The sequence below is a fragment of the Zootoca vivipara genome, chromosome 11 (assembly GCF_965207765.1).
Source record: "Zootoca vivipara chromosome 11, rZooViv2.hap1.1, whole genome shotgun sequence".
NCBI lineage: Eukaryota > Metazoa > Chordata > Lepidosauria > Squamata > Lacertidae > Zootoca > Zootoca vivipara.
Genome location: NC_142594.1, coordinates 4,053,961 through 4,068,611, shown reverse-complemented (window position 1 = coordinate 4,068,611; position 14,651 = coordinate 4,053,961). Strand labels below are relative to the sequence as shown.

Sequence of the window (14,651 nt, the reverse complement as noted above, 5' to 3'; positions counted from 1 at the left end):
CACTTGAAAAGAATTATTATTAAGTTATCCAAACTTCCCCCCGCCCCAAGTATATAGTTCTCTCTCTCTCTCTCTCTCTCTCTCTCACACACACACACACACACACATTGTCAATACAGTATTGAACAGCAACCCTCTTGGTAATAATTGCCCCAGGAAATTCCAGTATCTATTGTTTATAGTCCTTTCCCCATCTCTACAGGAACATCTGGAAAGTCTGTCTAAGGCCATTAATGGAGAGGGTGGAAATGCGAGGGTAGCTATGCCCGGCAGCCACAGAAGGGACTGTAACCTTCCAAACTTTTGTTGCAGTTGGGGCAGATGAAGGCGTCCAGCTGTGCGCCTGCAGATGCACCATGGCATTTCTTTTCTCTGCGCTCCTCCTCCCAGCGCCCATTCCTCCTCTAGTCACTGCTATGGATGCACAACCTGACTGTCTCCAGGCACTGCAGTCATCTGCAAGGGATTTCCACGTGGCAGGGTTAATGTTGCCAGCCTTCATGTCATGTTTGCAGACGTCTTTGTAATGCAGAGCTGGTCTGCCAAGGAGCCTGGAGAGTGAATCCAGCTCCCCAAAGAGCACATCCTTGGGGATCCTGCCATCTTCCATTCTGTGGACATGACCAAGCCAACATATTTTGGGGGAGTGTCTGTTTTTGCTAGGGCTCATGTTTCCACAACTGACGGGGAACAAAATCCTTGTTTTAAACCATAGAAATGATGGAGGTTTTTCGTGGTGTCCCTGCCGTTCTAGGCACAGCACTGAAGAATCCCCAGTATGAAGAACATTTTGTGATTTCTACACCACTTAATATACAGTGGTACCTCTACTTACGAATTTAATGCGTTCCGAACGCACATTCGTAAGTCAAAAAAAATTGTAAGTCGAATCCCATAGGAATGCATTGGGAGAAAAAATTCGTAAGTCGAAGCAACCCTATCTAAAAATTCGTAAGTAGAAAAAATCCTATCTAAATCGCATCCAAGATGGTGGACGGAGCTCTGTTCGTAAGTAGAAACATTCGTAAGTAGAGTTATTCGTAAGTAGAGGTACCGCTGTATTTAAAATATCTCTAAGTGGTGTACAGAAAACTGAAGCAAGCACAAACAACTTGAACAAAAATATTACAAAAATGCCCAGTTACATATAAAACAGTTACATTAATGCAAAGTTACTAGTATATATACATTATCGCAAGAAGGCTTGTAAGGAACTGTGGCAGTTATCTGCTTATTATTATTTAAACAGTTCCCTTAACTGCTCTTCCCTGAGGTAAGCTGTGGCCAAATTGTTTTCCTTCCCTTCCCCAAGCAGATATGCAGGGGGCATATTTGAACAGCGCTATAGTTTACTTTAGGGCCTATTTAAATACCTTCTGCCATATATTTCAAACAAACAGTTCACTTCATTAGAAAGGCAAACAGTTTAGCCTTAGACTACTAGCACTTGAGAAGAACCACACTGGGCAGACAAAGCCTTCTGCCCTGTGTAAACACTGCCTTGTCTTCAGCTCTAAGCTGCAACCATGTGGAACTTCACTTCAAAAAGCCTTTTTACAAATACTTCACACATCCATTTGTTAAGTAAGTGATAACCCTGAAGAGATTATCTGCAGGGGCTGAAATCCTCTGCTGATTATCAGTGCTTTTATGTGAGCTAAGAAAGGAAATCGGGGACAGTTCACTCTCATATATTAGCTGGATGCAGAACAATAAAATTAGTGGCATTACAAGTACATGGAATGGATTAATCTGCAAAAGAATTGCATAGGTCTTACAGAAAGGAAAAGTACTAGTGTGGACATTAGTTCCTGGTCTTCAATTAGGAAATATTATGGACTTGGTCTAAAGCTAGTTTTTCTGGTAGAGTGGGATAGACTGGTTGAACCATGCTCTAACTAGAATCTTAAAAAGCCTCGAGTTAAGCAAGTCCTCAAATGCTAATTTTCAAAGCATGTTACCTGCATGGTCAACAACCTACAAACCCCAAGTAACATTGCCTTAAGAGTTTCAAATCTTCTGATTTCCAAGTCCATTTTACAATTTGGCTAATTCAATGCTTTTTAAAACTAAGAAACTCAAGGCTTTTAACAAATAACTGCAAAACAAAACAAAAAAGAGAACAAACTCAACAAGTCCAGTTTCTTGCAGCTCTGCATCCACCACATGAATGCAAAACAGCATACAAATCATATCAACTGTATGTATCTAAAAATGAAAATCAGCCATGGCCCAGCAGACCATGACGTACTTTCAATGAACTCTCCAACTCTAGGGCTCATCCTCACTTCTGCCGACCCCACTATTTCCTACCGGGAAAACCTGTTTACCATCTCCGTTTACAGAAGCAAACTAACGAAAAATATTAGATCCATAGAGTCAATTAAACAAGCTATTCTTCCCCCCCCACACACACACACACAAAACTGCAAGCAGTTTGCTCCCCCCACCCCAAACTGGGCTGTTATCTTTGAGTGGCAGATCCACTGCTGGTTTGACCCATTCTCTAACATCTCACCTGCAGTCATTCAAGAGCCTGCTCTTCTTCAGTGCCCTTAAAGACACCATATTCATTGCTTTTTTGTTTGTTTGTTTGTTTCAAAATCATTAATACAGTTCACAATTCGCAAAATATTTTCCCCCAGAAAAAAAAGCAGAAGATTGGCAATCAGGATAAAATTGAAGTTAAATAAAAATGGATTAATACCTGAGAAAGGAACCTAAGCTGACAATATTTCGGTTAGAAAATACAACCAAAGAAGTAAGGGGGGGGAGGAAGCTCTATTTGCACCCTAAACAGACATGCAGGCATCCTAGTGACACTTTGGGGAGTTCCAGTTGCCTACCAAAAAGAGAATTAACTCTTAAGAGAGCAGAGCATTGCAAAAAGAGTGAACTTGCTGTCACTCCCTGCTGCTTCTACTGCTCTCTGTCAGAGATGGAGAAAAGTTTTGATCAAAATATCAGTACTTGTAGCTGTAAGACATTTTGGTAGACATAACTGGTCATTTTTCATAGTGTCAAAGTCTATTGATCTGCAGAGAGTTGTTGCCCAAACCTTAAAACACAGAAAAACTTGAAGACAGTCCGAAAGCATAAACAAATGAGCGTTGATAGTCTTCCAATTCTGCCAGAGAGTTCAAGTTTGCAGGTGTATGCCTACCAGCAAAATATTCAAAAATAAAAATGCAACAAATAGTGTCTCAAACTGTTAAAATATGTAGAAATCAAAGATTACCAGAGTTTGATAATCAAAGGGGTGCATTACTTCCCTGTTTATCTAACGCCCTTTGTGTCGCTCTAAGTTTGAGTCAAGAGAGCTATCTACAAGAGCACTCAAAATGTTCCTCATGGTCAGAATCCAGCCTCCTCCGGTGAGCATGATGAACCCAGACATCCTCCAAACCTTGAAGCTGGAACCAGAGATCATCTCAGCAGTGTGGAATTTCCTATAGAAACTCACATGACTGGGATCTCAATAATTTCCCGGTCACTGGTGGTACCTAATTACAAGGGGAAAGCCGTGATTTATGTTATGTGGATGCTCCTGACAAAGTCTGTCATATCAAGTGGCCAATGCAAAAAGAAAAACGGAAGAAGGAAAAGTGAAGTATCACAAGAATGCTGAAAATTCACTGAAGCCAATGGGGGGGGGAGAGTGATAGCATTTATGATCCGCATTTATGATCCCCGCTTGTTGCTGAACTGGTTACAGACCTGACAGGCAGTGAATGCACAGGGGGAGGCGCCAAGGAAGGGAAGCAAAGAGAGAAAAGAAAGTGGCACTTGAAGCCTAGATAAAGAGAACGAGGGAAGTTGGCTGCTTGCCAGGATAATTTTTCTGAATGGGAGGGTATGAAATAGACACTTCCTTAGATTTCCAGGGAGGAAAGCCACAAGTTGAACATCAGGAAAATGACTTCACAGATATATTACTTGGTCATTTTTTCATTCTTTTTATTCATATTCATAGAATTATTATTTATTTCCCATAGGTTCTTTTAGAAATGGGTGGGGAAAGAGAACAAAGCCATAATATCCTGAAGGCATTCCATCTTTATACACAATTATAAATAATTTGCACCAGCATCTTTCTCTCCAATATTAGAATATGGTAATTGCAAAACAGGGTAACATCTTGATTTGGGAGAGAGTACATTGTTGGCACCCTTTATCCTAAAGCGCTGGTTGCCTAAGTATTGGCATGCCTAGTATTTGAGTTCGGGCCATAAAATGCTCATGTACAGTGGTACCTCGCAAGACAACAGCCGAGAACATCCACTGCCATACTGGCAGATGTAAAAGAGAAGTAGAGCTGTGCATCCCTAGCACACTCTAAAACTCTGGATGACTCCACTCAGCAACTTCATATAGATATTAAACAACACGGGGGATAGAATTTAGCCCTAAGGGACCCCACATTGAAGCCCCTATGGTTCTGAAAAACAGTAGGACCTGAACCACGGCAAAGCAGTGCCACCCACACACAACTCAGATAGTCTCTCCATGAGGATACAGTGATCAATAGTATTGAAAGCTGCCAAGAGGTCAAGGAGGATTAACAGACATTATCATATAAGGACTGACGAACATCATCATATAAGGCGGCCAGTTTCTTTGTCAAAACCAGGCCAAACCCTGCTGATCTAGAAAATCAGTCTCCTCCAAGAGTCTTTGTGGGCAACATTTCATGGCTATCATATCACCCCTTAACCTTCTCTTCTCCAGGCTAAACATACCCAGCTCCCTAAGCCGTTCCTCATAAGGCATCGTTTCCAGGCCTTTGACCATTTTGGTTACCCTCCTCTGGACACGTTCCAGCTTGTCAGTATCCTTCTTGAACTGGGCACAGTACTCCAGGTGAGGTCTGACCAGAGCAGAATACAGTGGTACTATTAATTCCCTTGATCTAGATGCTATACTCCTATTGATGCAGCCCAGAATTGCATTGGCTTTTTTAGCTGCTGCATCACACTGTTGACTCATGTCAAGTTTGTGGTCTACACAAACCTGAGGCGTTTGCAACTCGAGGTACCACTGTATCTCTATAGTGGGAAGAAAATCCAATAAAAATCCTCATTATTACATTTTTTACATGGCTGTTTATTTGTATATATTTTACCATTTTACATATGGATGTTTTATGATGGCCTATATTTGTAATGCCTAATTAAGGTTTGGCGAAGTAAGTACGTACGTATATTTGAGGCAATCAAAAACACTGGAGGAGTGTGTGGAGCAAGGACAGTGAAGGGTTTGGCCTGGGCAGAGACCCGAGGGCCAGACAGAGAAGCTAGAGGGCCTTATCAGAACCCTGGGCCTGGTTATCCCAACGCCTGGTCTGGATAGATATTTATACAAGTCTATGTTTATACAAGGCAGCTTCATAGGGTCAGGAATAAATCCAGAGGTTTCCCATGAGTCATAAGCTCCACAAAGCCCCCTTATATGGAATCCAACCACAGATACATCAAACCTGGTCTTGTTTTCACTCTGATCAGCCGAAACTCTCCAGGAGCATTTGTGATGGGAAGAAACAGAGACAGTAAAGGTAAAAGATTCACTTAAGGCTTTTGTTTTGATGCTCCATCCAGGCAGGACAGCCTTCATCTCACTCCTCAAAGGGTACTGCATCAGATGTCTCAACTAGCATTTGTTTCAAGTTTACAACTGCCAAGTATATATCAGCTAAAGGAAAAGGTAAAGGGACCCCTTACAGTTAGGTCCAGTCGCAGACGACTCTGGGGTTGCGGTGCTCATCTTGCTTTACTGGTCGAGGGAGCTAGTGTTTGTCCGCAGACAGCTTCAGGGTCATGTGGCTAGCATGACTAAGCTACTTCTAGTGAAACCACCGTTTACCTTCCCGCCGTTTACCTTCTACTTGCACTTTGACGTGCTTTCGAACTGCTAGGTGGGCAGGAGCTGGGACCGAGCAACGGGAGCTCACCCCGTCGCGGGGATTCAAACCACCGACCTTCCAATCGGCAAGCTCTAGGCTCTGTGGCTTACACCACAGTGCCACCTGTGTCCCATATCAGCTAAAGCTTATTTCAAAATAATTTGGGGAGTGCCTCCTCAGACAAAACAATTCAGGCACAGGGGGAGGGGGGGGACCAAGCAGTTTAGCTAAAACTGAAGCATTTTCCTACAGTGTTTGCACATTTTTATTTCAAATATATTTTATGGCAGATAACATTCAAACAAACATAACAAAGTATTATTGAAAATGAATGTTCACTATAACAAATCAAGTACAAAAAAAGTTTACTTACAGTACTTTATAGAATTCAAAGCAGGGGCCGAATCTGGGGGAGAAAAATACACAGAACATTACAATTTTATTTTTAAAGAAATTTTGACACCTAATTCATTAAAGAGGCATCATGATTTTTGAATGCCTTTATTTCAGTCAGTTATTGGCTTCATCTGCAAAACTGATATTTAGTTCTGGACACCAAACTGCCACTCCTTTGCACCAGTGAAATCAGTTTACATCATTTCTTACATGCCTCAGCTATTGTGCTAGAACATAAATAAAAACAGGAGGATCCATTTTAAAAGCCAATGACTTATACATATCACTACAGTACTTTCCTCTCCCTTAGTAACTAGGATGGGGTGGGGAGAGCTAAGAAAGTACTGCCTTCTCTTCCCTCCCTTCTTCCCTATTGCAAAAAGTAAGATATACCCTGTTTCTCATATTTTAAGACATACCCATAAAATAAGCCATAGCAGGATTTTTAAGCATTCAAGGAATATAAGCCATACCCCGAAAATAAGACATAGTGATAGGCGTAGCAGCAATGCCGGCCACGGCAGGAGGAGGAGGAAAAAATAAGACATCCCTTGAAAATAAGCCATAGTGTGTTTTTTTTGAGGAAAAAATAAATATAAGACATGTCTTATAATATGAGAAACACGGTACCTACTAGAGAGCCACCTCTTCAGGGTCTTGGAGAATGATCCTAAACATGTTTACTATAAACATGTTTACTGCACTATCCTAAATTTATTCACAGAATTTAAATGGCGGCCGCCTTAGTCTAGCTCCAACCTATTAATGTGCAGTGCATTCTTATGCATGACTTTTCAAAAGTAAGTCCATTTGAGTTTAGTGGGACTTAATCCCAGATAAGTTGGTAGAGATAGGATTGTAACTTTAGGGTGATGTCACATACTGCATAACAACAGATCTGGGCTTGGACCAGGTGCCAACTCAAGAAGAGGTCACAACTTGCTGTAATTTACACATTTTAAATAAGTGCCTTATTTTTCGCTCCATAAGACGCACTTGAACAAAAGATGCACCTAATTTTTAGAGGAGGAAAGGGGGAAAGCCCTGGGGTTTTTTGGGATCAGCTCACAGTTGTGCAGCTTTTTTGCAAAGGGGGGGAAGCTCCATTTTTTTGAGCATCAGCTCAAAGTTGTGCAGCTTTTTTGCAAAGGGGGAAAGCTCCATTTTTGAGGATCAGCTCAAAGTTGTTGCGCTTACCTTGCAAAGGGGAAAAAATCCTGTTTTTATGGAGTTCAACTCACAGTTCTGCAACTTCTTTAGGAAAGGAAGGGGAGCCATTTTTACAGTTTCCAGACAGATAATCTAATCAGCCAGTCACATGTCGCTGGGGAAACACAACAATGGAGGCCCGGGCAAGGGGGTGGGGCCGGGAAGGGAGCTAGTGTCTCTTATCTCCCTCCCTGATCTCTTCCAATCAGCTGCTGAGCAGGTTCTCTTTCCCTCTTGTTAGCCTTTAGCTCTTTCAAAAAAAAAAGCATGATCCGCTTTTTGCCCCTGGGCAATTCAGCTCCAGGGACCATGCATTTGCTCCATAAGATGCACAGACATTTCCTCTTACTTTTTAGGAGCAAAAAAGTAAGTGCATCTTATTGAGCGAAAAATACAGTAAGCAAGTAAATAAGTAGGTAAGTAATAAGCAAGCAAGTAATTTAAATAAATAAATGTTTTTTAAAAAACACATTTGTTTTATGCAGTTTGTTTGTACATGTCTATAAAGCTTCTTTGTGAAGCAGCATGATTCTGACCAGAAAGAAAAGGCAACTGAAATAGGAGCAGCAGGAGAAGTAAAGAGAAAAGGCAATTGTTGCTTTCAAATATTTTCTAATTACAGGGAAATTTAGCCTTCATATTTATTTAAGGGTGAAATGCTGATCAAGTAAAATTAATCAGAAAGTTCCAACTGACAGCAGCACAGGGCTGAGATTTCACACTAAAGTAGTAACAAGATTTTTGAACCCTTTTTTTCTCACTGATGTCCAACTCTAGGCTCATGAACCTACTTTTCTCCAATAAAGAAGGTTAACTGTGAACAACTTATTTAGAAATGCCAGGACACTTATCCTTTTCCATTCAAAACCTACTTATCATAATACTTAGTCCAAAAAGGGAGCGGGCTCTCTTCTGTATTTATTTCTCAATTCAATCAATTCAAAATGCATTTTGTAAGGCTCTCCCCTCACCCTGTTTAATTCCCAGTGCTTCCAACTAACCTAGGGGCAGCATGGGATGTGTTTGCAGCTACCACCAATTACACCTGCAGTTAAAATTTTGGATACTAGATTCTGCTCCCTGACTAAATCATGCAAATTTACATAGTATTTCTTATTCTGCGTATTTTATTCTGGTTTGGCTAACTATGGGGTGAGGCAATGGGCTATGCAGGGCACTAAAACCTGTCTTCCACGGGCCATATTCTGCCCAAGGACTGGCAGCTATCACCTTGCCCACAGAACTCTACCTCTATTACCTGGTTGGAACATTTATTTTTGAGGTTGCAAAGGCACCAGGACGAACATTTTACAGAGTGACACTTTCTTCATAGTTGTTCGACGTTACTAATAATTTTGGTACTCAGCTAAATATCCTCAAATACAACATTCCAACAATTTTGAATAGTGTGCATGTATAAAATGTGGTCTTTTAAAAAAATATAGAAATGGGAGCCCTGAAAGGACTGATAGTTTTATCCGTGAACTTCAGACTAGAGAAGTACAAAGAAACAACTTACATGTGACGTTTAAAACAAACCTCATACCAGGACCGTACCTGTCCTACTCAATACTTCCAATTATGCACCAAATAAGTGTCAAGGTTTCACAGAACACAATATTGCATATTTGAAGGGCACACTTTCATGCATGGTTTCCCTGTCAGCCTTGCAGAGGTACCCAAACGATACACACAGAACTGCATGACAGAAGCTTTCAGTCGACAAGCAGTTTTGCATGTTGGCATCAAGCATCTAAGATAACTGCGTGGAGAAGAAAGGTTCCCCAGTGACATCACTCAGATGCTAATTGAAACCTCCATAAACAACAAACACCTCGGGATCTGACACTGTGTGAGCTTTCCTTGGATAAGCAACCTTGTACAGCAACAGGCTGCAGTTGCAACAGTATTTCTCAAGAATTCAGAAACATCAGCAGCAATGAAAAAGCTTAAAAGGATAAATGATTTCAGAGACTTAGAAATGATACATTTTGATTGCTGAGTCCCAAGACTGAGTAGATTCTGTCTCTAATGACAGCTAAACCACAGTTAAGGCAATGTTTCTCTATAAGGGCACATGCAAGTTCTCATCATGCACGCAGGAATGGCGTTCTGCTAGGGGCAACAATATTTACAACTGATACAGGTCTTTAGAGAGGTCAAAGAGCTTCACATACACAGCTGCCTTTAAAGCAGTTCAATATTATTATTTTCATATGAAGTTGTTGGTTTTAAAAACTGTGTGCAGCCACTTTGAAGTCTATTGAAAAGCAATATGCACAATCTAAAAACAGGTCATTAAATAAGCGCTGCTGGGGTCAAGGAGCAGAGGTTTGCCCACGAGAACCACCTAGTGAGTTAATGCCTGCGGGTAAGCAATTGTATCTCCTCTTATCCAAGGGTTTTTTGAATACATGCTATTTGATATTTTCTACTTGTCATTCCAATCATATGACTCCTTTGTGCTGCTCTCTTCAATGGCTCCTTCTCTCTTTAGGTCTCCAATTTAAGATTCTTGCACTTACTTTCAAATATCTCCAGGGTCTTGCCCCTTTATACCTATATTTTCTTCTTCTCAGTCTCTCTGTTCTTCCTTGGACCTTCACTCCGTATAGACAAGCCTTCTAGATCAGCCTTGTGTATCCTCTCTGTTTCCTCTCTAAATTCCGTTTTCATTTCCCATCACTGTAAAGCCCCTCTGCTGTTGTTGTTTAGTCCTTTAGTCGTGTCCGACTCTTCATGACCCCATGGACCAGAGCACGCCAGACACTCCTGTCTTCCACTGCCTCCCGCAGTTTGGTCAAACTCATGTTCGTAGCTTCGAGAACACTGTCCAACCATCTCATCCTCTGTCGTCCCCTTCTCCTTGTGCCCTCCATCTTTCCCAACATCAGGGTCTTTTCCAGAGAGTCTTCTCTTCTCATGAGGTGGCCAAAGTATTGAAGCCTCAGCTTGACGATCTGTCCTTCCAGTGAGCACTCAGGGCTGATTTCCTTCAGAATGGATAGGTTTAATCTTCTTGCAGTCCATGGGACTCTCAAGAGTCTCCTCCAGCACCATAATTCAAAAGCATCAATTCTTCGGCGATCAGCCTTCTTCATGGTCCAGCTCTCACTTCCATACATCTCTACTGGGAAAACCATAGCTTTAACTATATCTCTACCCAGGATCAAACTCTTTTTATGTTTTGTTTTGTTTTGTTTTTAAATGAAAATATCTCCTTATAAAATATCTGGTCACTTTGCTTTATCCTGGCTGACTTTAAAAACTACAACTATTTTTTACTTTTATTTCCCTTTCCTCCTAATATGTTTCTTATCCATATAATGCAAAACTGTGCACAAGGTCAGGGTTACTTTTAAAGTCTAGCTATCTGAGGCAACATCACCACAGTTTGAATCCTAATTTCCCTTCCACGAACAAAACACATTATTTCTGAAGTAGGAATTCCCTCCCTCACTCTTCCCTCAGTTTTAAAATTTACTTTGAGGCCCTCTTCCCTCTGCAACTGCCCCATGCCCACCCCCATCCTCAAGATCTGCTTGAGGGTTTAGGGAAACTTTGGAAATGGGGCGGGAGGTGTTGTGGGAGCTGCAGGTGCAAGGAAAAGTCAGAAGAAACTGCACTACCTAGAAACACCTTAGAAGAACTCATGGTGATTATTTTGACAATGAGGGTGATGATGATGATGATAACTACCTCCTCCAATAATAACAGAATCATAGAGTTGTAGAGTTGGAAATGAACCCCCAGGGTCAACCAGTCCAACCCCCTGCAATGCAGGAATCTCAGCTAAAGCATCCTTGACAGATGACCGCCCAACCTCTGCTTAAAAACATCCAAGGGAGACCGTTCCACTGTTGAAAAGCTCTTACTATCAGAAAGCTTTTCCTGATGTTTAGTCAAAATCTCCTTTCTTGTAACTTGAAGCCATTGGTTCTAGAGCAGAAGAAAACAAGCTTGTTCCCTCTTCCATGTGACAGCCCTTGAGATATTTGAAGATGTCTATCATATTCCCTCTCAGTCTCCTCTTTTCCAGGCTGAACATATCCAGCTCCTTCAACCGTTCTTCATTATGTTTGGTGTCCTGACCCTTTATCATCCTGGTTGCCCTCCTCTGCACATGTTCCAGCTTGTCAATATTCTTAAACTGTGGTGCCCGGAATTGGACACAGTATTCTAGCTGTGGTCTGACCAAGGCAGAATAGAGTGGTACTATTACTTCCCTTGATCTGGACACTATACTTCTGTTGATGCAGCCTAGAAGAGCATTAGCTTTTTTTTGCTGCTGTATCACACTGTTGACTCATGTTAGCCTTGTGGTCCACTAAGACCCCAAGATCCTTTTCACATGTACTACTAGTAAGCCAGGTCTCCACCATCTTATATTTCTGCATCTGGTTCCCCTGCCTAAGTGCAGAACCTTACATTTGTCCCTATTGAAATTCATTTTGTTAGTTTGGACCCAGTTCTCCAATCTGTTAAGGTCATTTTGAATTCTGATTCTGTCTTCTGCGGCATTAGCTACCCCTCCCAGTTTGGTATCATCTGGAAATGTTATGAGCATCCCCTCAGTTTCTTCATCCAAGTCATTTATAAAGATATTGACAACAACGGGTCCAGGACAGAACTCTGCAGCACCCCACTTATAACTTATTGCCAGGATGATGAGGAAGCACTCTTTAGGTTCAGTCAGTCAACTAGCTACAAAACAGTTACCTCATTCAACCCACATTTTACCAGCTTCCTTGCAAGACTATCATGGGGGATATTCTGAAATCAAGATACACTATGTCCACAGCATTCCCCTGATCCACCAAGCTTGTAACTTAATCAAAGAAAAGGGGGGGGTGAGATTTGTCTGACATGAGAAACTCTTGCTGGGTCTTAGTAATCACAACATCCTTAATAAAAGTAAGTCAACAAATGTTCTCTGCTGTTTGATTTTTTAAGTCCATATTAAACATATTCAGTTCGTTTCCTCATGGGACCTGCATTCTAGACTTTTTGTCATGTTTTCAGCTTACCCATGAGAAATGTGTGACTGCCTCTGAAAATGGCAGCCCAGTATTGCTTCCTTTGTCCTCTGGAGGTATCTGGCAATACAAAACGCACCATGTGGTGTCAAGATCCTTTAGGTTTCCCTGCCCCAGTCGTGAAGAGAGGATAAGGAAGCTCAGAGGAATTATTATGCTTCACATTTTGTTTACCAGACAGCAGCAGGAGAGGGAGGAGGAAATGTGTGGTTGCCATTTTCAGCCTCAACCTTGCAACTCTCACAACATTTTGTTCTGGGTCTCTATTTCACGATTAAGAGGGAAGAAGCGCAGAATATTTGATCAGCTCAGATGTGTTCCCATTGAGACCAAAGGTTCCTGTCATTCTTATGCGCTTAACCAAGAAGCCCCAAGAAGAAAACATGAAAAAAAGGCCTTGGAGATGCGTTTGTGTACATGTTGCTGGGTATCTAGAAAGCCTAATCCTCTTATCTCTTGTTCCCATGTAATTCCTCTGGTTTTAGAAAAGTATTAGGACTGGAGAGTTTTTCTGGTAGAAATGAAGGAGCTGCTCATAGTCTGCAATTTCATTTTATTACCAAGAATGCTGAAACCTAAAATTCCCAGCCATTATGGACAAACTATACAGAACTACGTCCTGTGTGGTTAGGCTACTTTGGGGCAGAGAACTACAGTAATTAACTAAAGAGATAATCAGTTCCAGGCCAACAAACACAAGTTGCATATATTCTTTACTACAGAGGGGAGACTGTATGCCGTTACAGAGCTACAGTTTCAGATAAGCAGTTATGGGCTTGAAAGGATATTTAAGACTTCTTTCATTTATGCATATAAGCTTTCAAGTTTTTTTTTAAAAAGGGATGTTAAGTACAATATGAACTGCTATTTGCTATGTCCCTAGACTTGGTCTCCTAACGCAACCATTCATCAAAATACAACGTGTTTTTTTGCCTGACGGGAGTGTCTTGTTCAATCAAAGGAAAACTACTGACAATCTTTTAAATATCCAATTCTAAACAATACCTACAGCAAGAGGCCTGATTTTGATTTATTGAATAATTTGACTAGAAAACACCTGTAGTCGCAACTACATTACGTGCAATCACTTCCATTTCTTTGTTGCACACAATCAAAAAAATACCAAAATAAAAATTGACAGCATAGTTATACCGCTCTGTTCCAGCACTACACAGTGGATATTAAATTGTGTGTGTTTAAACCATGGGTTACATATCACATTTCATTGATTTTCATAAGTAGCAAAACTCATCCACCAATGGCTACCAACAGAATGTAAAAACACATTTTTTAAAATCCTGATTAGGGAATAACAGAAAAATGTGTATCAGTCTTCCGTTTGCACTACATTTCTAACACAAAATCTTCACAAATTGTTATGCAGCAATTTGTGCACAGTTAGTTCTTTCTTTAATCAAGAAATCTGCCTGATTTTGAGCTTATTTCCCAAAGGCTAGGAATGAAGGTTATTCCATTAGGCCTTTGGGGAGTAGCAATCTAATATGTTTCTGAATTATTCCAGACTGAGCTGCACTGAACATGAGAACAAAGCCTGGATTCCACTGCAAGAGAAGACCAGCCTAACTCCCAGCTGGGAAGATTTAGGGAGAGATTTATATACATACAAACACTGAAGAAATTTTCCAAGTAATTGCGTGTATTTGCCCACTGTTGTCAGAGACTGTAAACCAATGTTTGTTAAAACACATCAGCAAGGTGCTGCCTCTGTTATCCATCTACCAGGTTCTTCATGCAGGTCAATAGAAAGAAATCTCATTTGCCTCCATTCTTTATCTCCTCACAGTGGAAGACAAAGAAGTGGAAGACCAAGAAAGATGAAAGGGAATTTAGTAAGTTACTTAGCATCTACAGTGGTACCTCGGTTTACGAACACCTCGGTTTACGAACTTTCGGTTTACGAACTATCCTAACCCGGAAGTTAGTAAACCGAGGTGCCGGAGGTCTACTGAGCGTCCGATGCCTTCGGGGAGGCCGGGCCTTCGCTCCGATGCCTCCTGGAGGCCCGCAGCGAAGGCCCGGCCTCCCCGAAGGCATCGGAGCAAAGGCCAAACCTCCCCAAAGGCATCGGAGCGTCGGATACCTTCGGGGAG

At 41.4% G+C, this 14,651-nt stretch overlaps 1 protein-coding gene across 3 annotated transcripts in view; it reads right to left on the bottom strand.

The window, feature by feature from the left end:
* The window catches only part of GLI3 (GLI family zinc finger 3), a 244,269-nt gene that overhangs the window by 117,781 nt on the left and 111,837 nt on the right, over positions 1 to 14,651 (bottom strand). For all 3 annotated transcript variants that reach the window (XM_035129597.3, XM_035129598.3, XM_088654320.1), the window contains exon 4: positions 6,273 to 6,305. In XM_035129597.3, the coding sequence (XP_034985488.3) occupies positions 6,273 to 6,305 (33 nt within the window). The remainder of the gene's footprint in view (positions 1 to 6,272; positions 6,306 to 14,651) is intronic.